The sequence below is a fragment of the Vespula vulgaris genome, chromosome 14 (assembly GCF_905475345.1).
Source record: "Vespula vulgaris chromosome 14, iyVesVulg1.1, whole genome shotgun sequence".
NCBI classification, from domain to species: Eukaryota; Metazoa; Arthropoda; class Insecta; order Hymenoptera; family Vespidae; genus Vespula; species Vespula vulgaris.
Genome location: NC_066599.1, coordinates 908,288 through 932,346, shown reverse-complemented (window position 1 = coordinate 932,346; position 24,059 = coordinate 908,288). Strand labels below are relative to the sequence as shown.

The window sequence follows — 24,059 nt, the reverse complement described above, 5'->3', positions numbered from 1 at the left end:
AATACTTATTAGAAAATGATAAGCTGAGACGAGCATATAATATTTCGCAAAAAGCTTTTATTTACACATTTGTTCCTCTTTCTCTTTCTTTTCTTTCTCTCTTTCTCTCTCTCTCTCTCTCTCTCTCTCTCTCTCTCTTTCCCTCTTTCTCTCTCGAGTACTATGTTAATCTAAAATAGCAATAAAATTCCACTAATTCGCTTCTCTCTCTCTCTCTCTCTCTCTTTCTCTCTGTGGAATGTTTTTCAGATAATAAATACAGATTTCTGTTATAAATTAACAAATGAGAGCGTGTTGTTCATTGGAATTTACAATTGAGATATAATGTCAAAAATTCAAACTGCGCACAACCTACCGATAGATTTTTTAATCGTTTTTTCATGTAAAAATCTACCGTGTGACAAATATATTTATCATCAATTATGAGAGCCCGTGTATATGTACCGTATTTACAATGTCAATATAAACATACAGACTGCACGATTGCTTAAGCCTATATATTAATATACGAAAGGAAAAGTAGAAACTCCTACTTTGTACCATTAGGTTCTGAGAAGGAAAGTAAATAAAAAAAATACAAAAAAAAAATATATATAAAAATACAAAAATAAGAAAAATAATCACTGGCTCGTATGTAAATTCAAATTGTCTTACTTATTCGCTTGTATTTGATCGCTAAAAAATTGATGATATATATATATATATATATATATATATATATATCATATGTCTAACTTAATGCTAAATCTTAATAACAAATTAAACACATGTTCAATGTTTTTATGACTTAAACTAAACCCTCTATAGCCTCTTCTATAAAAGTATAATGTTAAAATTACACAATGCGCCAATACTATGACCATGCACATTCTGATATTATTTCTAAAATAACTCTTTTTCTCATTGATTTCATCACATGACCTTATTGCAACTTGGCAAGAGAAAACTTAACGTGAATGCACGTGTGTTTGCAATAGCAATAAATATTACGTGAACTTCTCCTATCTTTTGTTTTTATTTTTTGCATGATCAACAATTGACGAATCTTCCAAAATATAATATATAAGAGCATTGATGATAAATGCATTATATTTTATAAATAACTTTGACATGCGCTAAAAGGAACATCGATATCAAAATTGATTGTTCAATTGATATTTTTTAAATACAACTAATAAATTTTTTATCAGGGCTCAAAGAGGGTTGTTGGACGATGAATGAAATGTACATTCGTATCGATCGATCGATTAAATTATCAATTATTGATATTGACTGTACAAACGGTGTATTCTTTTTTCGTTTGGCTCGACAATAATTAGCTTTCAATAAGAGAATAAGTCTCCTTTTAGAATATACCGTTTTTGAGAGAATCGCGTTTTTTTTTTTCTTTTTGTAAATAATAATTTACGTTTGAGAAATCGTGATAGACTTTTACTTTTTTTTTTTTTATGTATGGGTATTCTTGATTGAAAAATATATCTCCCATTGAACATCAGTAAAGCGGACGTCGTTTTCAATACACGCGAAAATTTAAAGTCGGCAGATGTGTGATTTACGTATTATATAGCGCCATATTGAACAAAGGACAAAATATTTTTTTCATCGACCATCTATTATTATTATTTTTTATTTGTATTATTATTGCTATTATTATTATCATCGTCATCATCGTTATTATTATGAATATAAATTACCAGTATATAAACAAAGAAAAAAAAAGAAAAAATTTAATTGTTTGTTCTTTCAGTCCATTCCACACAGCCGAGTTTAATATTAATCGGATAGAGAATAATAATAATAACAATAATAATACTACTAATAATAATAATAATAAAAAATAAAAAAATGATAAAATATATATGAGAGTAAAGTTTGCTTCCATTTCATTACGTCGAGGGAGAGACACCGTATAGCTTTTCATTATTTTTTTTTTCTTTTCAATCACACGTATTTATCATCTTATTAAGTACCAAGTGCCTAATTTTAATAACGTTACGACTCGAAATACCCTGGACTATCCAGATACATGAATCCCGTTTTCATGAACGAGAATTCGCCGTATACTTGTTTACTTGTTTGCTTTCTTTCTTTCATTCTTCCTTCCTTTCTTTCTTTCTTTCTTCGCCTATTAGAAGATAGAAAATAAATATAAGTACATTAGAGTAGGGGTAGCGGCTCGACTCGCAAAGTTAGATGATACGCGTGTTAATAAGACGTGATGATAATAACACGTAAAAAGGAGAGGAGCGAGAAATATATAGGAATGATTTTTTTTCTATACAACAAGGGGGAGACAATATCTTCTTTTTCGCGATAATACAGAACAGCCCAAAAGTTCCTACGTGATTACAAAAATCAATTACTCTTTTTATTTTTTTTGAGACTTGTGACAGGTGCTGGTTTTGTAGTTTGACGAGCTATAGTCGTAGTTTTACAATCTGTGAAAAAGAACAAAAAAAAAAAAAAGAGAGAGAGATTAACCCAAATGTCTCTAAAAATGGTAAAATTGATTTTTAATATCGCCTAAAAACTTTTGGTCTATCTAAGGACTTTCGTCCCTTACCCCTGCATGATGAAACGAGAGTAGTCCAAGAAAGTTTAGTTCGCGAGGTACAAATCGACACTCGCGTAGAGCGCACTGGAACACTTTTCACGTTTTTCCTTTTCTTTTCTTTTTTTTTTCGATGACGATGACAACGCGATACCGCGTTTCGCAAAGATATACAAATTAAAAAAAGTACTCGGACATTATACGACAATGTCGACGAAAAAGCGTCTTACGCTTTTTACCTAACGATCATTAGTTCTCTCAATTGGCATGTGTGTATGTGTGTACGTGTGTGAAATGTATATATATATATATATATATTTCTATATATAATTAACGCGATATATTCATTTGTTCGAAAAAGTCCATCGAATTATCGAGCCGTTTGACGTATCCAGCTGATAAACGATGAAATAGGTTCACTAAGCTGCATCATCGTAATAATTTAGCACGACGACGAATCTCTACGTATTGTTGTAGAGTTGATGATGACTCGTCTGATGTTGGCTCGGGTGAGAATGTTGCAACGAGTGTTGATGCTGATGTTGATGCTGGTGTTGCGAATGCTGATGTTGATGTTGAATATTAGTATGCCTCGCGTTAAATCTAACGCTACCAGCCAACGAACTCCCTCTACCATGAGTTCCCACCATACTCTGGCTATCAGACAACTCGTCTTCTTCCGCACCTAAACTTCGAAACCTGACGAAGCCGTCTTCCGCCACCAGCATCGTAGACCCAGTTGTCGGAGCTTGCTCGTGTAAAGCTGGAACAGGTGTATGCCTGCCCCGACTTTCGGAATTTCTCAAAGTTTGCACACCGTTGCCATGACGACTCAATGATCCCCGGCCTTCATGCGGAAAATGACCCATCGTGCCGGACTTGCGAATGGAATGCCTTTCGAAGGTACCTGGAAGTAGCAACAACAGTTAACCAAACTTATACTTTGTATAGGAGGCAGTGATAATCAAGGTGGTCTAAATCGCCTCAGGTATTAAAAGACATATTATCTCGCACGCTATTTTAAAAATAATTTCTTACGCAATTATTAAACTCGAGTATCAAAATATGTATACGACGTTAGACCCGACTTTCGTAATTACCGAATCATAAGCCATACGACGTATCACTATAGCGGTAATTTAAATAAAGTTGAAGCTGTATCTTGAATGAAAATCATCAATGCTATTTAATTAATATCTACCTGATATGTTCAAATGTTCGGGCAACGTGTTAAGTGGAAAACTGTCGTCGTAGACTTGTTTTCCAGTCCTCATGGTATAATTTTGTATCGCTTGATTGGTGCTGCATATCGCTGGATACAATACATCGTCCATGTTCTCCGTAGACGTGGAACTCCCACATGGGAAGAGGGCAAAACCCGAATGAGCTGGATGTTGTTGGAGTTGTTTCTCTCGTAGGGGATACTGCGAGAGACTAGCGACCCAAACCAATAGCCCACAAACGGAGAGTTCCAGTAACCTGACGGAGAACTGCCAACCCCACCAGAGCCAAGGATAAGGCTGAGAACGTTCACGTATGCCAAATATACCGTAAAGCTGAACAAAACCCATCAGTATGAAGAGCATTGCTGTCGCTGTAGTCGTCGTAATGGCCGTACTCAATGCCACGGTCGAAGGATCGATGCCAGCGACCACGTGATTGACACCAGCAGTCTTATTGTTCGTAATGTGTATTTGCGAGCGTACGACACGATACACGTAAACATAACAGAGGCCGAGTGTAACGCAGACAATGATGTAGATACACTGACAAACTAGGGGCAATATCTCTGCTTCATCTCGATAACCTAACACGTGAGTGGACACGTGGAGAGAGACGCAGAGAACTATGTGAACGGTTGAGAATAAAACTAGGGCAGCTGGAGATAAGAGTTTGTTGTTCAGCGACGGTGCCTCGGAGCATCGGGCTAAATACAGCACGAGCGTTGCAAAGGCTGCCGACAACAACGGTGCCGGTAAGTACATTAAAACCCGTGACAACGGTTCCGGCAAAGAATGGCCCAAATTGTAGGCATCGTAGAACAGATGAAAACACCTCAGAGTACAGACGGTCGTCAAGAGAAGATGAACGGCGAGGAAGTACGACTGGGTAAGAAGATTGGTAGCTTCGTTGAAACGAACGATCTTGTAGATCGAGTACAACGCCATCAGGGTAAACATGATGGCTGCGACGTAAACGTGAAGAGACCAGGCGATTTTCCAAGTCGATTCTAAAGGATGCGTGTCTATGTGAGGTACCAAAGAATCACCGCCCTTGTCGTTTGGTTTCTTCGACGGTGGTGCTGGTGGTTGAGGTTGAGGATATGGCAGTCTTTCTGTATCGACTATCTCGATATTATCCGTCTTGAAACCGTTCTCCGTTCTCAGGCCATGTTGATAATCACCGTCGTTCTCCTGTCTTCTCGTATTTGGCAGGTTGAAGATAGTCGGTTGAGTAACCTTTCTAAACGGATCGACCGTACTCGTCATCGGCATCATAGTAGTCGTTCCTGTAGCGGTTGTCGTCGTTACTAACATCGTCGTCGACGTACTCATTCTCTCGGTCGTTATAACCAGTGGTACGTTCTGCAACGGGCTCTTTGTAGCAAGTGGTTTCAAAAGAATCTCGGGAATGTCTTGTTTTCTACCATTGCTACCGGAAAGAATGCGCGATATACTTGGATAATGAAGAGTCGGTACGAACTCGTTCGAGTTATTTCTCTTCTCGTTCTCGGCGAAGTCAAGCCCGGATTTTGAATTGGCGTTGCTCGTATTGATGGCTTTATTTCTGGAATGCGAGTGTCTCTCTGGACCATGGGAAGCAGGCACTTGTACTAGGTCAGGTGGCCTGATTGGTATTCTCTCGTGCGCGGGGGTAAGACTAGGGGGTGGTACGGGCCTTCTTGCGCCAGTATGTACGTCAGAATTTGTCCCCCTAAGCGTTGGCTTGTCGGCGAATGGATGAAGGTACTCCGGCGGCAGGGGTGGTGTAAACAAGGCTCGCGAAGGCGGTGCATACGATGGTAAATCGCGTATGCCCGAGGATGCTGTAGCACGAGGTACTGGAATTCTTATAGAATGTAACGAGGGATTAATCGCAGAGGTTGTTATAGCTCTAGTCGTCGTTGTCGTCGTTGTCGTCGTTGACTTAGTCGCCGTTGTGGTCGTAGCGGTGGTGAAGGTTGTTAAAGGCGACGGTACGGTCGATAAGGTAGTACTGGCTGAAACTTGAGCGTCATAAGCAGGTACGCTACGTTTCGTGGTGGCCGAACTGTGTGCGACCTTGATAAATATCGCAGCGAGATTCTTCTCTAACGCCGTATGATCTAAGTTGAAGATAGGACTATTAGGGCCACCGTCACCGCTTGACAGGCAAACGTTCACACAAAATTGCATGGTAATTAAGAATGACGAGAGAAGCAAGCGCATCGTTCCTATCATGATGCTCGATAATGTTTATGCGAGCCCGCGAACGTCCAAGTATTCTGGTCGAACGCCGGCTCATTCCATAACCGGGAGAAAGGAGTGCCGACGAAGAGCCAAGGTGATGGTGATGGTAGCGTAGTAGTGTAGTTATAGTAATAGTAGCAGTAGTAGTAGTGTAGTAATAGTAGTAGTAGGCAGCAGAACGACCTAAAGAAGACGACGGTGGGGAGGTTTCTCGAAATAAGGACACTTACGAGGACCAGTCTTTGCGATTACTATTCTATTCCCATTTGCGCCTTCCTCTTTTATTGACGCATCGGAAGAGCGAAAAAGATCTTCCTTTGAATTATTCAATATTTTTCGATCATGGGCTGGGAAATGAAAAGAGAGAGAAGGGCCAGTCCTTTTCTTACCTACCGAGCATCGTCGCTCTAGTATTCGTAGGTATTATAGTCATTTTTAGAATCTCAAATCAGTCAATAAATCTTTCATAGATATTTCTACATTCTTAGACATATAATTATATATATATACATATATATGTATGTATGTGAGTGTCTGTTCTTCTCAGTCATTCGTAATATCTTGACAGGTTAATAGCATTCGATTAGCCCGTCACATTTTGTTCCACATTGACTGGTATTAATTTGACCACCAGACTCCAATATCACTCGAATATCTCCCAGCTTTATCATAGCCCGATCAATTCTTTTACTCGAATTGAAATCATCCGATAGGGATGAATAAAAGATCTTGGTAGAGCACTTTGTTTGACTCCTATTATAATGGCATGGCCGAAAAATTATCTTTCCGAAGAAGAAAGAAAAAAAAAAAGAAACTTATTTATTTCGGTCTGCGGGAGACATCCTCGGGCCTGGTTTTCTTGATCCAACGTTATCTCTATTCGAGATCATCACAGATAAATATCCTCGAGGAACATTCGATTCCAAATATCAAACGGAGACTGATTTTCCAATATTCGGCGAAGGTGCAGAGAAGAAATCCGTGATATTTTTTCATGCTTCATGCGCGCCTTTTTTGTTAACGAAATGAATGCGGTTTACTTAGTCCTTGATCCACATTAGAAAGCCGATACCTGAAAGATGAAAAAAGAACAAGAGAAAAGCAATTAGATAAGGTTTCTAAACAGTTCTGCTTTTATTTAGTTTTACTTATTTTATCCTGTTTTTTTTTCTTTTTTTTTTTTAATTATTTTTCGTGTCATCGTTATTATTATTATCATTATCATCACCATCGTCATCGTCATTATTATTATTATTATTATTATTATTATTATTATTATTATTATTATTAACTTCTGTCATTATAATCCTTTTCGCGAACATACCTATGTAAAACGGAACACTAGTCGCCACCTTCCCATTAAAAAGCTTATAATGATAGGATTCTCCGCTAGTAACGTGATATTGCAAACAGAATCGATTGTAAAATGATCCATAGGAGTGTTGTAGCGTGGAATATTGTTTTTCGAGGGATAATGATATCGTAGAACCGATGAAGCCTTACAATTCATTAGTTACACTTGTAAGAGGAGTACAACGGCAGGAAATTTAAGGGTACCTCTCGATGAATCAGTCTTTTGCCGAGTACTGTGTTCTCTTTTTCCTTTTTCCTTTTTTACTCTTGTCCTGTATTTTCTTTTTTTTTTTGTATTCGCAATGATCAATCTCAAAACAAATAGAAGATAGTTGTTAACATGTAGAAGTTCTCATGAGATTATTACATGCTAGGAAGAAGAAACTAAACTGTAAGTACGCACGCACATGCTTGCTGTACAGGCACATATAAATATAAGTTTCCAAGTGATGTGCGCAAGATTTCTTCGATGCTGGCTATCTACTCGTGCGTTACTTACCACGATGCTCGGGTCAAGAATGTCGTAATCGACATTCTCTGTGGAAACTCGCTTCTGATTGGATAGCTATGCTTTTCAAATGTATGCTCTATACGCAGAAAGTGTTAATACCTCGAAAGATCTCAGCAAGTTTATTACTATTTGTATCTATACACGATTACAAAATAATATGTATATGCATATGATGTACGTGTGTCTGTCTGTGTCTGTGTGCGTATATACATGCACTCATCATATCAGACGTGTATGAAAAAGTCCAATTCATTCGTGAGAACGCAAGAGTTATATACATACATCGAATAAAACCGATAAGAATTAAGAGTATCCTTCGATCAGGTCAATCAACCAATAATATTGTTCGATCGTTATCAAATACGAAGTTTTAACGCGAGTTATCGCACAAAATCCTCGATAATACTCTATTGGGAGTATATGGATTAACATTTTGCACACACCGACATTTTTTTCAGATCACCTACCAGCAACTCGAATATATTTTATTCACGATCAAGTAATATATTATGTATATCATTTCAACATAAAATGGTACAGCGTTGGGAATAATTATTCTATTAAAATGATACAAGGTGGGTAGGAAAAGTGATATTAAAAATCAATTACTTTTTTTTTAAGATTTTTTTGGGTTTGTAAATTAACAATTTGAAACAAAAAAAAATTAGTCTGGAAAGTCACGAAAAAATTGATTTTTAAAATCAGATGTATTACAAAAGAGAGCTCCGCGCCTTAACAAAATCGCACGTGCAATCCCAGAGATAATTAGCACGTTTTATTTGGATATATTTCTCATTCCGTTCATTGTTTTTTTCTCTCCCCTTACAATGGATACACACATATGTATATATATATATGTGTGTGTGTGTTAATATATATTAACAGGTACAGATATGCGTATCTCGAGGATACAAATATTCCAACAAATTTTGTACAAGTTTTACTTAAGGTTATCTCTCAGTAATTACCCGCAATCTTTATGAGTACCCTTAAGAGGAAACGTTCGAGTTATTTGTTATATTTACGATGTGCCCTTAGAGTTAACAGTCGGGTGCAAAGGGTTAATTAAAAAATAGGTTGAATAATATTTCTTTGAAAAAATCTCTTTATCATAAAAAAAAGTTAGAAACCAGCGCACTCTTCTGAGAGATTATTCTATGATGCACGACGTAAAGAAGTCCATTGTATATAACTCGCACGATCGATCGCTTGGCATGATGCCACTACTGCTGTGTGCCGTCTCTTCTCCTTCCACTTCTACTCCTTCTTCTAGGTATTCGCACATTCCTTTCCCACGAGTTACGAATTTACTTTCTACGATATTCTTATACTCTCTTGGCGAGCAACGAATCGGATAAGAAAAAAAGAAAAAAAAAAGAAAGAAAAAGAGAAAAAATTGACATGTTCGGATGCTGCAAGAATCGATAGGATAAGATTAACTCGCGCTAGAGATATCCTATTCGATTTTTTTTTTTTATTTACTTATTTTTTTTTCCTTAGATTGTCTGCGTAAGTTATTCTTATACGTATCAGTAAGCAATAATCGGATTAAAAAAATATATAAAAATAGCCACGCGTTCGGATGCTGCATGAATTGGTACGATAAGCGCTTAACTCGCTAGTATTATCCTAGTGATTTTTTCCCTTCTAAATTGTATGTGCAGCTTATTCTTATACATCACACAATTCCCCAACAACGTATCGGATAAAAAAAAAACCTAATAAAAATATTAATAAAAGAGAAAATACGAATGACGTTCGATAGGATAATCTTAACTCGTTAATATGTGATGATAAACATATATCCTAGAGTAATATTTTGTAAATTATTTAAGTAGATCAAAGAATCACTCATTCATAAGAGGACTTTACTCCTAACCATCTTATCAATCTTGAATATTAAGATAAACCTTAAAAATGGTAAATAAACAAAGAGAGAGAGAGAAACAATGAAACACACTACGAATTAACTTGTTTTAAAGAATATTAATGAAAGAGATAAAAACTTGTCACAAAATAAAAAAAAAACAAACATACTCACATTTTTTTTACGACCAACAGCGGTAGCTATTATGATCGGTGAACAATGAACGATGCCCTAATAATAGGACGTCGTTAGGACGTTGGAAGGAAGCGAAGTAAGTCATTGATCCGAACTATCCCGTCGTCTCTCGAACCTGCAACAGGCCGCATAAAATGAAATTAATGTAGTAATAATCGTCCCGAGTGTAAAAGATAATGCCTTCTCTCTCTCTCTCTCTCTCTCTCTCGCTCGCTCTCTCTCTCTCCCCTATCTCTCTTTCTCATATTGCAAGCCAGAGTTGCAATGGCGACGTACCCTGCCACAGTTAATACCGTAATAATTGTTCTCCCGGGCGACTTATCGCGATATTAGCCCAGCTACCACTATTCTAATTCGGTGTATACTCTACGTATATTCTCTCGCAGGGATTGCTTCTCCTGTGAGATCGATAATCTCGCAACGCGTTTCCTCTTTATATATATATATATATATATATATATATATATATATAAATCTCTAACAGTGTACGACCCTGATATATATACACACACACCCCTATGTACACGAATCATTCATATTTAAAGTTATGTACATGCATATACGTACGTACGTACGTATATACATCTGTCTGATTCGTTTCTATCCTCTTTTAACTCGACAGAGAAAGCGATAGATAGATAGATAGATAGATAGATAGATAGCAAGTAAAAGTAACAAAGTACAGTAGTAACTTTTGACGAGCAATCATAGTAGAGAGTTTATTATACATGTCGATCCCTTCTTTACCTATCTAATGAACGTTTCCATTTTAAAACATCAAGGGGTCACTAAACGCGAGATACCAAAGTATAGCATTGATCGTGCGCTACATGTACACATACATAGGCAAAGTATCAAGCAATATCATCGAGCTTATATGAAAACTACCCTCTTTCAGAGAGGGAGAGAGACAGAGAGAGAGAGAATTTCACGGCCTCTATTTTCAGTATTATCGTTCGTACATTCGTTTTGATGTAATACCGGTCGAATGATCGACAAGCTATCGAACGTTGTTAATAACGAATTACATAGAAATAACAAAAATGAAGATGTGCTTCTGGTTGAACTCGTGATCCTCGATCGTCGAAAAGGGATGAATGGATGAATGGATGGATGGATGGATGACTGGTTGGTTGGCTTGTCGAATTTACAAAAGGAAAAAGAATCAAAGGGGAGCAATTAAAAAAAATAACGAGAGTGAGAAACAGAGAGAGGGGAGAACTGTTCCCCCATTCTCCATACGAAATCTCTCCCTTTTAGAGAGAGAGACCTTTGCATCACAGTCCAATCAAAGCGATGCATTGGTCTACGAATGCTCATTCACATAGAAATCAACTTATATATAAATACGCGCGAGTGTGTGCGTGTGTACATTGTACATACACAATCGTTTGGATCCTTCCCTTGTTAGCCATCATTTTAAACATTTGCCATATCACGATCGTCTAAGCATTTCTTTACCTTGGGATCGTTAAAGACTAGAAAGACGGTTTCTATTGTCATAGAAGAAAAAAAAAAAAATAGGTAGTACAGCAACGAAGAAGATGAGACCCTCCACTACCTTTCAAATTACGACGGCACAGATTAGATACCTATAAGCTCGAATTCTCGACTCCCATATCTTCCCCGTTCCTCCTCCACCTCCTTCTCCTCTTCAATAATCTCTTCGCCATCCTATCCTCTCATGAGTATGCGTCATTCGATCGTCGCTCGACTACTAAACTCTTCTCTCCTCTCTCTCTTTTTCTCTCTCACTCCTCGATGTATTTTCTACAGTCTAGACTGTCCCTTCCCATATAAAAGAGCCATGAGTGTACACACCTCGCATATCTTCACGATTGCGTAGTAAAACAAACTAACTAGGGAATTTTTATGCGTTCGAAATATCCGGATAAAAAAAAAGGAAAAGAAAAGGAATACGTCTTTTTTTTCCCTCTCTCTTTCTTGCCCTTCTTTGTGCGATTATAATTTTCTTATTTCTCCGATTAAATTACATGGTGAATTATACGGTTTGTATATTCCATTTAAAAGACAAACTTTTCTTTACTTCTTTCTTGTTATTATAATACTCTTATTTTTCTCGATTAAATTATTTATAGAATAAGTTGTTCCATTTGAAAGAGAAACTTTACTTCTTCTTTCTTTCTTTTTCAATCGAAATTATACATTTATTCGATATTATAAAAAAAAATATGTATAAATTACAAATACATTTATATTTATTGGATTATATGTTCTATCATTATTTATATAATTAGAGATTGAAATAAATTTTATATTGGAAAAGATATGAATATTAATAAAAATATATTTGCTTCAATGTAACAATGGTCGTTAACGATAACAGTCGACGGACCCTTTTTAAAAGCCATAAGAAAACACCATGGGTGAAACTGGATGGCGTGCGTGCATGCGCGCGTGTACGTACGTACTTACACACAAAATGCAGAACGACAGCTGCTTAGCGGTGTATATAATAGCGCCAACACTAATCCAACGATGTCCATCAGGTTGAAAAGAGCGTAACGTAGAATGCAGTTATATTTTTTCTGTCCTTTTTTTTCCTCACCCTCCTTTCTTCTCCTTCTTTCCGCCCTCTCATACACATAACACACGCATATGTGTATATATCTACATGCATGTATTTTTTCTCTCCCTCTCTCTATCTTGCATTCCGATGTAAACGCGGGAAATTTAAAAAACTTTTCACGCCCCGAAGGAATTACATTTCTCAAAATTCACGAAGAGATAAAGAGAGAAAGAGAGAGAGAAAGATTATCTCTTGCATCGCATCATCACCCTTCGAGAATATTAAAACTCGGTCTTTTTAAATGCCGCTCTCTCTCTCTCTCTCTTTCTTTTTCTCTCTGTACGATGTTTAGATCGTCTAGAGATATATTTTTATCTAATAACAAAAATCTAAATTGTCCTTTCCGTCTGTTAGAAACGATGCGAAGCAGTACGCGCTTTTGATTAACCGTACGATAGAAGGAAAAGATGCCAAAAAAGAGTGAATGAGATAAGACTGTAAGATAAAAGAGAAAGGAAAGGAACTATAAGAAGAAGAGGGAAAAAACTAAGGTGAGACAAACTCAATGAACAACTTCGATGTCTTAACTTAACCATCGAAATGCCAAAGAGGAGTAAAGCTAGAAACCATAAGACGAAAGAAAAAGAAAAATACTAACGTTAAAATGGAAAGGTACGCAAAAAAAAGTGAGACAAAATCGATGAATAACTGGGCTGTCCCGACTTAACAATGGAAATGCCAAAAAAGTGTGAGACAAAAAACCATAAAATAAAAAAAAAGACATTAAAAGAATGGACAAAAAAGACTAACTTGTGAAATGAAAAAGGAACCTTAAAAAAAATGAAGCGAGGAACATTTTTTAGAAACCTTCGACGTTTTAACTCAACCATCGAGATGCCAAAAAAAAAGAAGATAATACCAAGAAGATAGTACAAGAAAAAAAGTACGGGTCTTAAAAAAATGCAAAAAAAAAAGGACTAACTTTAGGGAACACACAGATATATATAGAGAAAAATAAACTGAATCAAAATTTATGTAAAATTTCAATAACCTAACTTAACAAATAAGATGTCCAAAAAAAAGGATCAAACAATAAATTGAAAGTGAGAAATCGGTTCTATTATCTGCTTTTCTATTAGCATATTGCTTCGTCAGATTGATCAACAACGATGGACTATTAAAGACGTCTTCTTTTTCCTCGCGAGAAACTCACTACTACTGCTAACACTACCATTACCACCAGCATCACCAACCAGCACCATCGACAACAACAGTAGAGCAGTAGAATTCTATCAGCACCAGCACCAGCACCAGCACCAGCAGCACCAGCACTAGCACCAGCACCAGCACCACCATCACCATCGACAGAGAAGGCTTTTCCTCGAGAGCATCATTCATCGTGGCCAATGGAATGTGCAGCTCATCCTTTCTCATTGCCCTCGACTCTTCGACATTTGCACTCACCTCGATAGAAATGGCACTCTCCTCCGGCGTGGCTTTTATGCAGCCACCACGTTCGATGAGGAGAAGAGGCCAACGATGTGCTTCAACACAACACCATCACGGTTGTACGCGATGGTTGGAAAGGAGAACAAGAGGAAGATCTCTCGTTTTGCTCGCATCCAATGCAACCTTTTCTGGGTGTGCATACATTTATGTGTACGTGTGTATGTGTATACACTATATATATATACATATACGTGTGCGCATGGCGAGTAAACAAAGGCAATTAGAACGAGTAACTCGTCTCATAAAACGGCGAATTTCAACGCTTCTTCGACTTCTCTCTCTCCTCTCTCTTTCTCTCTTCACGAAAAACCTTCGATTCTTCAACCGAACAAAGCAATGTAACTCTGTTCTCTGCTGTATACGTAAGAGAACTCGGAACGAATTCACTTGGGCAGATAAAGATGTGTATATATATATACATTTATATGTATGTATATATGTGTATATATATATACACACGAGCCAGGAAAGTTGAACGTGCCTGCCAAGAAGCAGAGGTATTAGCCACCGAAACACCTACTTTTAGGTACTATAAGAAGAAACCAGATGCTGCAGATGGACGCGAAACAGACTTGGACTTGTGCTTACAATGGACTTCCCGACCCTCTCTCTATCTCTTTTTATCTCTCTCTTTCTCGTAGAAGAACTTAACCGATCGAAATTTTCCTAACCTTCCCTTCCCATCAGCCCCGTCTCCGCAAGCATATCCTGCTCTTTCTTCTTTCTTATCCCCTGAAATTCAAGGAGCACGTGGAAAGGTGGAAATGAAGATATTCTATAACCCAATAGTAGGATTCTTTGTTAGAAAAGACATTTGACGTCGTGGTCTCGAGAAAGGTGGCACGAAGAAGCCGAACCTAATGCGATCAGGACAATTTTCATGTTGAATTTTTTTCTTCTCTCCCCCAAAGGCTTTTTATAGTTTGCTCCTCTTATTAACTCTACCCGCTCGTGTATACATAATATATAGAGAGAATTCTTTGATAAATTATTAAAACAGGCACGTGTGAGTGTGTGTCTGCCAGAGTATCTTTTTTTCTTTTTTTTTTTTTCTTCTTTTAGTTGAAAGAGTCTCGTTTGCCAAAGACTGCATCCTATCGAATAGAAAAGTAGTTTACCTTTTGAAAAGGTATCCTTCGTATCCTTATTAGACGAAATTCTTAGAAAACCCGATTGCTGGGTTGCGTCTGCCTCGTGGTACATCAGAAGCCACTTTTCATGTAAATTTATGTACGACGGAAGCCCTATTGTATCAGGGATACAACACAAGGCACCCACGCATGACTCCTCGCATTGATATGACTGCAAACTAAAGTTCGAATGTACGTATTTACTAAGGAAAATGATAATAGTAGCTGGAAAAATCGATGATAAATACTAAGTAAAAAAAGAACACCCTCGATATTACGGTACATCCTGTATATACGATATATTGGCTCGATATTACGATAGAAAATACGTATCTAATCGATCGTAGATATAAAGTACACATATATCCTTGAATCTCGGTCAGTAAAAGTGATCGTGTTGTGGACGAATAGGCGAGAGTAATGAGAGGGAAAGAGAAAGAGAAGAGGGAAAGAAAGATAAAAAGAAAGGAAAGAAAAAGAAGAAAAATCACAACAGGTTCGACCTTAAGTAGTTGGCGATTTGCATGCGCGACAGGTGCAGTGCGAGGTCGGCGTATTACGTGTTTATTTCACGTGTCTTGCATACTTAACGCGCCGATTTCAACGGATTAGCATAATATATTGCCAAGGAGCACGTGATTGGTCGAATTTTCTTAACACACGAAAGAGCGTAGAATTGCGAGTATATTGTGAGAAAGAGAGAGAGAAATATATATATTATAAAACATACTATATTATTTTACTATGTCAGATTATATATATATATATATATATATATATATATATACACAAGTTATTATTACATATATACAGGCTTGATCTATTAATTTATTATATGTTCATTATGCATCAAAAATATGAATATTGCAAAAGAAGTAGAAAGTAATTGGTTTACTACATAAATATCATAATGTTACAATATACGTATACATATAATATATATATAAAAAATACGATACTAACAAATTATTCAAATAAAAACTATCAGAAAGATATATAAATAGAAATAGAAAGATAAAAGAGATAGAAATAGAAATAAAAAAGGGAGAGAGGAGGGCGGGAGGGAAAATGTGTGGTCACTGGTCAGTCGTATGAAGGGAGATAACGAGAGATAAGGGGTCGTCGAGTGACGTTCGATAAAGTGAAAACAAGTGAAGGAAACAGGAGAACAAAGAGCGATGATCGTTGTACTTTGGAAAATAGGAAGATAGAAAGAGAAAGAGAGACCTGTCCGTTTGGAAAACAACTAGTCGATGTTAAGAAAGAAACGATATAGAGGAGGGCAATGTACCGTGCGAATGAAGTTTTAACATAACCACAGCGGACACATACCTACATATGTACAGTGTGTACATACGTAAGGAAATAGCGTACACGCATATATACTTCCTCGCAATTCGAAGGAATTCCGATTACGATCCCCTACATATGTATGTAAGTATGTATGTGTGTACGTATATATGTATGTATGTTTAATGAAAGGAACGATCGTAAAAGAAAGCGCGTTTCTTCGTTGGTTCTTCTTCTTCCTCATCTTCATCTTCGTCTTCTTCTTCCATAGCAATGAAAAATTCTTATACGAGCTTGGTATTCTCAATATAAAGTCTGCGTTCGTATATCCATTCGTGTGCAGAAGGGCGCAGCGTACAAGGGAAGAGAGGCAGGAGGAACAACACACAGAAGGCAGGATAGACGACTCGCAGAGGGGTGCACAGACTGCAGAGGGTCAGGGACGCAAAGGGACAGCGGTGTGCACGCTCCTCGTAGCACGCGCTAAAGTAAAGTCGGCTTACGGGCTTAAAGTCTACGGGGTTATCCGCCAGTAAAAAGAGAGAGAAAGAGAGAGAGAGAAAAAGAGAAGGTACAAGAGAAAGGGCAAGGGACTCTCGCTTGGTCAAGATTCACGCTAAAGTAAGAGGAATTACGCAGGCATAAAGTTTCACATCTACCAGCCAATAGACACCTGTATTTTACAATATCGTTAGAGTGCAAGGAAAACAGGTGAGATAAAAAAAAGAAAAAAAAAAACAAAAAAAAATATTTCAAAATTCGATTAGAAAAATCACCTGTTATTTTTGATCGATCGTGAGAAGGAATAAGAAAACAAATAGTAGAGTAGATAAAATGGCGGCTATGGTGATCAACGAAATACGCATGTTACTATATCGAAAGACAAAAATAGCAAAGGAGCCATAAGGATTGAAGAGAGGTGAAACGAAAAGAGATAGAAAAAGGAGGAGGAAGAGGAGATAGAGATGAAGGTGGAGGAGGAGATAGAAAGGAGACACAAGAGAAGACCTCCGTCCAACGCGCGCTGAGATTCCAGTTTCTCCGTTAGCCAAGTAGTCGAGGATGAGGATGAGGATGAGGATAAGAGAAGAGAAGGGAAGAGAAGCTGGTATATACACGGCCACGGCCTAACTCGTCGAGGTCGGGTCGAATAATAAAATAAAAGAGTAGAGCATGGATGGGGTGTAAGGTGGTTTGTAAAGGTAGAGAGAAAGAAACTTTTCTCTCTCTCTCTCCTCTCTCTCTGTCTCTCTCTCTACATAGCATAAGGTACGACTACGGTGGCGGTGAAGGTTCTGCCGGTGATGCTGCGGCTACGGACTACGACTGCTGCTATAACTATAGCTGTAGCTGTAGCTGCTGCTGTTGCAGTTGCTCGAGGAAGATGCATCTACGGAATCGAAGAAGAAGAAGGAGAAAGGAAGGAAGGAAGGAAGGAAGGAAGGAAGGAAGGAAGGAAGGAAGGATGAAAGAAAGAGAGAAGGTTCCGGCGTTGCCACATGCTCACTGAATTTCTGAACCACCTCAAATATATAAAGGCTGCCTTTATAAGAACGTCATTCATAATGCTTCAAAATTCTTCGAAAATTTTCGATAACTTTCTTTCTCTTTCTCGCTCCTCCGCCCTCTATCTTTTTTCCTTTCCTTCGACTATCCTATGTATGTACCTCATTTTCTTTTTTTTTCTCTCTTTTTTTCTTTTTTTTTTGGAACTAAACGTGCGCGTTTAATTTATGAGGATCACCTATAAAAGAATAACGATCGATTTTATTGGAAAGGTTCGTCGTAAGTACGTACACCTTGCCTTTTCATTTTCGAACCAGTCAATGGTTCCTTTAAGAAGATTAAAAAAAAAAAAGAGGATTTTCCATTTACGATCTTTCGTCGAAAGGAATAAGAGTTAATCTATGTGGGATATGAAAGGAAGACGAAAACGAAGAAGAAGAAGAAGAGGAGGAGGAAGAAGAAGAAGGGGTTGTAAAAGAGGAAATGAAGAAAAGCGATCTCCCATGGTACGACTAGTAACACGTCGTTGCCTTTGAATGGACTCATTTGCCCGGGAAATTTAAATCAAATCGAACGGATTACATTGTCACGATTCGTTAAAGCTTATCGCTCGCTGGTGCTGCTTCGAATCAAAAGGATTAGTTCATTTCCAGGCTTCTCCAACCCTTTGGCACCGTATCTCCTGCTTAATTAACTAACGTAGCGTAGAAATATAATGACAGAAATGAGATACAACTTTGAATGCATATAGAGAAAACGTATCGCTGCTCTGTGCTCGAGTTCGTACGCGAAAGTTGACTATTCGCAGAACAATGAATAAAACTAGAGGATATGAAAATAAAAAAGGAATAGAGAGAGGCGGGGAGGAGGGGAAGAGAAAGAAAAAGCTCATAGAAAAGTTCAAGTTACGAGAGAATGTAGTAGGTCCTATACATGCACATTCTCAATCGCTCGCAAGGACAAATAAAAAAGAGAGAACAAGAGAAATAGAGTAAAAGAAGAAACAAGAGTAATAGGAGAAGAGTAATATGTTTAAAGTCGAACAGGAAAGGTGTAAACGTATCGTCGCAAAATAAAAAAGGAGACGAAGAAGACGGAGAATAGTACGAAATCTTTTTACCTTGCGAGAAGAGAGAGCCCCATTTTAGTTTGCTCCATGAAACTATTTTTCTCGACGAGTCGATAACGTCGTGTAATGGGAACGGAGGAGAAAAAGGTTAGGAGAGAAAGAGGAAGAAATAGAGAGAGAGAGACAGAAAGAGAGAAAGAGAGAAAGAGAGACAGAGAGAGAGAGAGAGAACAGAAAGACAAAGCTTCCCATCAAGCCAGAATCGACGTATGTAAGTGAGAAAAGGAAGGATGGAGAAGGAGGAGAGGAGAGAGAGAGAGAGAGAAAGAGAGGACGTCGGATATCGAAGCAGGTCGTGGAAACTAAAGGGAACGACAGATCGACCGACCTATCGACGAGCAATCTTCGTATAAATTCTTCACAAAGAGAGGTAACGATAGTTGGAAAGAGAGACAGGTAGAAAGACAGACAGACAGACAGACAGACAGACAGGCAAAAAGAAAGAAAGAAAGAAAGAGAGAGGCAAACAGAGAAGGGAACAATGAAAAGGATGAACCTCGTGCTCGATCGATAATATAGGTTTTAAAAAGGAATCTATCGATATATTGTTATATCCTTAAGAGATTTGTCAAAAAGATTTGTAGGTCATAAAATAAGGGAGACAGACACCTGTTAGATTATCATCTTCAAATATCCTCTTTTTTAAATTAAAGAATAATTAGGATTGACGATTCATAAAGGAAATGGGAAAGAAAATGAAGATTTTTCTGTTCTGTTGAACGTCGGTATACGCCCAGGAAAGATGGAACGATAAGTATCGTGTGAATGAGAGAGAGAGAGAGAGAGAGAGAAGAAATAGAAATGAGATTTATTCGCGCGCTCGAAAGAGTTAAAGGAGAAGAAAGAGGGGCGCGGACAAGGGCGAGACGGCGGCAATGTAATGCCGCGATGAGAGGGATTCGTCCTCGTGCTACTATTGTAACTTTTACACGAGGAACAAAGGTTCTTTTAAAAGAGGAAAGAGATAGATATAAAGTTATATATATCTATCTATCTATACATATGTATATATAAAGGGAGAGAGAGAGAGAGAGAAAGAGAATGGGGGTGGCACGTGAGAAAGCGTTGAAGGCCGGACGATATGACTTTAAAGCGGGTAGACATCACCGCGACATCTTCTGCAAAAGCGGTACTGCCGAATCTTTCGAAATTGATCGTGGCTCGTAACGCGCATACTCTCATTACCAGCGAACTACCATGTACGTGTCGGGAACACGATAAATGGACCTTTCCCTGGGTCCTCCTCCGTGCAAACGTTTGAAAAAGAAGGAAAGAGAGAAAGGAAAAAAGGAAGGAAGAAAGGAAGAAAGGAAGGAAGGAAAGAAGAAAGGCGAGCCCGACGTTTCAGTCCAATAATCTTCTTCGTGTTGGATAATAAAATTGGCGTGGCACGCATTTTCATTGCGAGGGTGCGTCCGATCTTCGTAAGGTCGGTCAAACACACGCGCGAGCACGCGGTTAGTATCGAAAGATAAGATAGAAGGAGACAGAGAGAGACACAGACAGACAGAGAGAGAAAGAAGTAAAGAGAAAGTACGTAGACATCAACTTACCCACTTTTTGATGTATCTTCGGTACGAAGGGTAGAATCCGCGATGTACTGGACGATAAGGCAAAGTGATATAATATAATCCAATCCCGTCCTCCGCACCTCGGGGATCGCTGGAGCGAAGAACGCTCGATAATGGCTGGCACACATAAGTAACACTAAGGATGCACCAACAACGGTGCTTATCTTCTTCTTCTTCTTCTCTTGTTTCTTGCTCACGCACTTTTCACCGACAGACCGCGACGAACGAAACGGACTAACGTCCGAACGGTCTCCTCTCTCTCTCTCTCTCTCTCTGTCTTTCTCGTAACACCGATCCTATGTCGTCTCTTTCTTGCACGATACTTTCGATGAAAGAAGACCAGACCGACAAAGATACAAAGAGAAAAGGAGTTGCTCTCTTTTATCTATCCTAGGCCCACGGTGGCCATTACGTTTCTCGCATCGTCGTCGCTACCACCGTTGCGAGGGTACAAAGCGAGAGAGGGTGGCTGCTGCCTGGCTTCCTACTTGGCCGGGTGGGAGCGAGAGCGCAGACGGCACCGAACGACAGACAGAAATGGGAGGGAGAGAGAGAACAGACTGTGATGAGAAAAGGAACGCGCACGATATACCCCCTCTCTCTTTCACACTATCACACAAACGAACCACGAACGTATTCGACGCGCCCGCTACGAGGACGTGAGAGCGACTGCTCTCGGCAACTTCGCGTGTCGTCTAATCGACCAATCATTGAACGCCTCTTACCGAGCGCCATCTTGCCGTGAATCCTTGAGTGATTGGACAAAGAGAACCCGCTTTCGGAAAGCCGAGAGCAACCGAAACTTTCCCCTTCTGCCGCCTAAATATAATATCTGATTGCTCTTACTTTTGATACACTGTTTTCGTTCTCTCTCTCTCTCTCTCTCTCTCTCTCTCTCTCTCTCTCTCTCTCTCTCTCTCTCTCTTTCTCTCTCTTGTAGTCTCCTTACTCTTGTTTACTTTAGTTTTTATCTTTTCTTCGATAATAATTTTGAATTAGACTTCTCGATACGATGGTGTCTCGGTGTTTACATACGATTAAAAATATGACAAAGTATTTTCTTTTGTCCTTCATTCGATATATTTATCTATTCAAAGTTTTAACGTTTTTAAATGATACAATCTTCGAATTAAAAATCTAATCTAGTTTATATAGTTTGTTTAACGACCGATGTCCTCTTTTATTTAATGTTTAATATATGCGATATTGTTTGAGATACGACTTAACCCTTATTGCTGTCACAATAATTCTTATTTTATTCTTATTGTAATAAAAAAAGGAATGTTAAAGAACGTTGGATATACGATCAGCGACATCTTATGAAATGTTTTGAAACTAACCGCAAGGAATACAATCTTCTACCTTTATTTCTTGTTAGCCAGCGTAACGGAAGTAGTTCTTTTTAGAAATAGATATATTCTGAAGTTTGGGCGATCAGAATTGTTCTATTTTATTCTTTGCTTTATACAGAACGATTACTTCGTTACTCTCGTCAACATTTACTTCATTTTATACCACAATTTTGATAAATATATAATACAGTAATAAGTAGAAAAAACTATGGATAACAATAACAGAAAGAAAATTTGGACCTACGACGAACGTTTGGAGCTTGCTACTAAATTGGAAGGGCAATTGGATGATTTTGTAAGTCAATTAGAAAAGAGAACTTTTAAGGAGGGATACACCGAAGAGAGTATGTTAGAAGAACTAGAAAATCACCCATTCTTCATGAAGAAAGCTCCAGAACCCGGACAGCCGCTATCTCCCCTTGTGGAAGGATTACAACAACTTAAATATTCGCCGGAAGAAAATACTCCTGAACGTTTGTATTTATATTGAAATGTTCTGTGAATATTTAAAATCATTTCTATATAGATTAATTTTATTTTTACAGAATTAGCTAAAAGTTATAAAGATGATGGAAATTTTAATTTTAATAATGGACAATATCGTATGTCTATTATAAGTTATACGGAAGGTATCAGAACAAGATGTAAAGACCAGGAATTATTAGCACAACTTTATAATAATAGGGCTACTGCACATTATATGCTTCAAAATTATCGGTATAGCTGTCAATATTCTTAATGAAATACGATATAACATATCTTATAATTCTTTCGAATATATTTTGTAGATGTAGTTTAAATGACAGTAAACAAGCAATAAAATTGAAATCGGATTATGCTAAATCTTTGGAAAGAGCTGCCAGGTGTTGTTTACGCGTAAAAGATTTTGACCAATGTAACGAGTTATGTGATAAAATCTTACGTATTTTCCCAGAAGAGAGAGTCATATTGGATTTAAAAAGACAGATTATATTGTCTGATGTAAAATCATTGTTATAAATTTACTAAACAGATAAGTTAACTTCTACAATAACAATTAAATTTATATTAACCTAATTTTTAATAGAAAACCTCCTACCGAGATCAAAGGAAACAGAAAAAAGAAGCAGCAAAACTTTCTAAAGAAGAAGAAGAATTGTTATCTACCATCAAAAGTAGAGGTATCAAATTAGAATTGCTTGATGGTGACAAAATACCAAACTTGAAAGATTTGGAATCTAAGATACCAGAACTGATGCAAAGTAAAGTACATTTAGATGGTAACAACAAACTTGTATGGCCAGTAATATTTTTATATCCTGAATTCCAAGAAACTGATTTTGTACAAAATTTCCATGAAGATATTACGTATGTTTTTATCAATTATAAAAATATTTTGTTACATCCAACTATCGAATAAAAATTTATTTTTTTTTTTCAATGTATTTCTAGTATAAAAGAACAATTAGAAGAATTATATTTTTCCCCACCACCATGGGATACTCAACATCTGTATAACCCTGATACTGTAGCAATATATTTTGAAGGAAAAGATAAAAATTCTCTACATAAAGTGGACATTTCAAATACACTTGGAAAGATATTAACAGATGAACAGTAAGTTTGACAATCGATAAAAATTACCTTTTAAAAATGTCTCATTCTCTAAAATCGTGTTAATATAATTTTTGCAGATTTTTAGTTCGCGGTGGGACACCAGCATTCCTGATATTTGTAAAAGACAGTAAAGCCGAAGCTCGTTATTTGAAAACCTATCACAAAGAATAGAGATAGTACGTTAAAGTAAATAAACTGGGTTTTATCTTTTGCAAGTCCTTGTTTTTTTTTTGTAGCCTTTTTCATAACAACAACATATTTCATATCAAAATAAAACAAAAGTATTTTCGAATGGACAGAACGAATTCAAAATATTTTCCTGTGTCTTTCCGAAAGGTCTGACAAAAATTTCAAGAAATATTCTAAACGATAATCGGCTTTCGAAAGAGATCTACTCAAGAAAATAAATCTACTTCACTTAGGCCTAAAGAATGTATCCATTAAAAAAGTAAATAATTTTATCAAATCGTAACATCAAATAATTCAAAGAAATCAAAGTCATAGTTTTACTCGAAGTACA

The 24,059-nt window shown here is 37.4% G+C and overlaps 2 protein-coding genes across 3 annotated transcripts; one reads left to right on the top strand and one right to left on the bottom strand.

The window, feature by feature from the left end:
* Positions 1–37: 37 nt before the first annotated feature.
* On the bottom strand, positions 38–21,666 carry LOC127069069 (uncharacterized). Of its 2 annotated transcripts, none has more exons than XM_051005745.1 (4): positions 20,574–21,666; positions 9,906–10,041; positions 3,753–7,072; positions 38–3,458 (listed from the first exon to the last, which is right to left on the bottom strand). In XM_051005745.1, exons 3-4 carry the CDS (start codon positions 5,989–5,991, stop codon positions 3,013–3,015), a joined length of 2,685 nt encoding a protein of 894 aa, XP_050861702.1. In that variant the 5' UTR covers positions 5,992–7,072; positions 9,906–10,041; positions 20,574–21,666; the 3' UTR covers positions 38–3,012. The 2 variants fall into 2 exon arrangements, with proteins under 2 accessions (XP_050861702.1, XP_050861703.1); XM_051005746.1 differs by having other exon boundaries at positions 20,578–21,666.
* Positions 21,667–21,969: 303 nt separating this feature from the next.
* Positions 21,970–23,754, top strand: LOC127069071 (DNA polymerase interacting tetratricopeptide repeat-containing, protein of 47 kDa). The gene is made up of 6 exons (XM_051005751.1): positions 21,970–22,416; positions 22,489–22,660; positions 22,732–22,924; positions 23,010–23,290; positions 23,375–23,539; positions 23,617–23,754. Exons 1-6 carry the CDS (start codon positions 22,152–22,154, stop codon positions 23,708–23,710), a joined length of 1,170 nt encoding a protein of 389 aa, XP_050861708.1. The 5' UTR covers positions 21,970–22,151; the 3' UTR covers positions 23,711–23,754.
* The last annotated feature ends 305 nt before the right edge of the window (positions 23,755–24,059 follow it).

What these genes read in the sequence shown, in the direction of transcription:
- LOC127069069 (XM_051005745.1), bottom strand. Translation starts at nt 5,991, where the DNA reads ATGATAGGAACGATGCGCTTGCTTCTCTCGTCATTCTTAATTACCATG. An exon ending in CGAACATTTGAACATATCAG is followed by an intron (nt 3,459 to 3,752) that starts GTAGATATTAAT and finishes TGCTACTTCCAG; the next exon opens with GTACCTTCGAAAGGCATTCC.
- LOC127069071 (XM_051005751.1), top strand. Translation starts at nt 22,152, where the DNA reads ATGGATAACAATAACAGAAAGAAAATTTGGACCTACGACGAACGTTTG. An exon ending in AATTTCCATGAAGATATTAC is followed by an intron (nt 23,291 to 23,374) that starts GTATGTTTTTAT and finishes ATGTATTTCTAG; the next exon opens with TATAAAAGAACAATTAGAAG. An exon ending in AAGATATTAACAGATGAACA is followed by an intron (nt 23,540 to 23,616) that starts GTAAGTTTGACA and finishes TAATTTTTGCAG; the next exon opens with ATTTTTAGTTCGCGGTGGGA.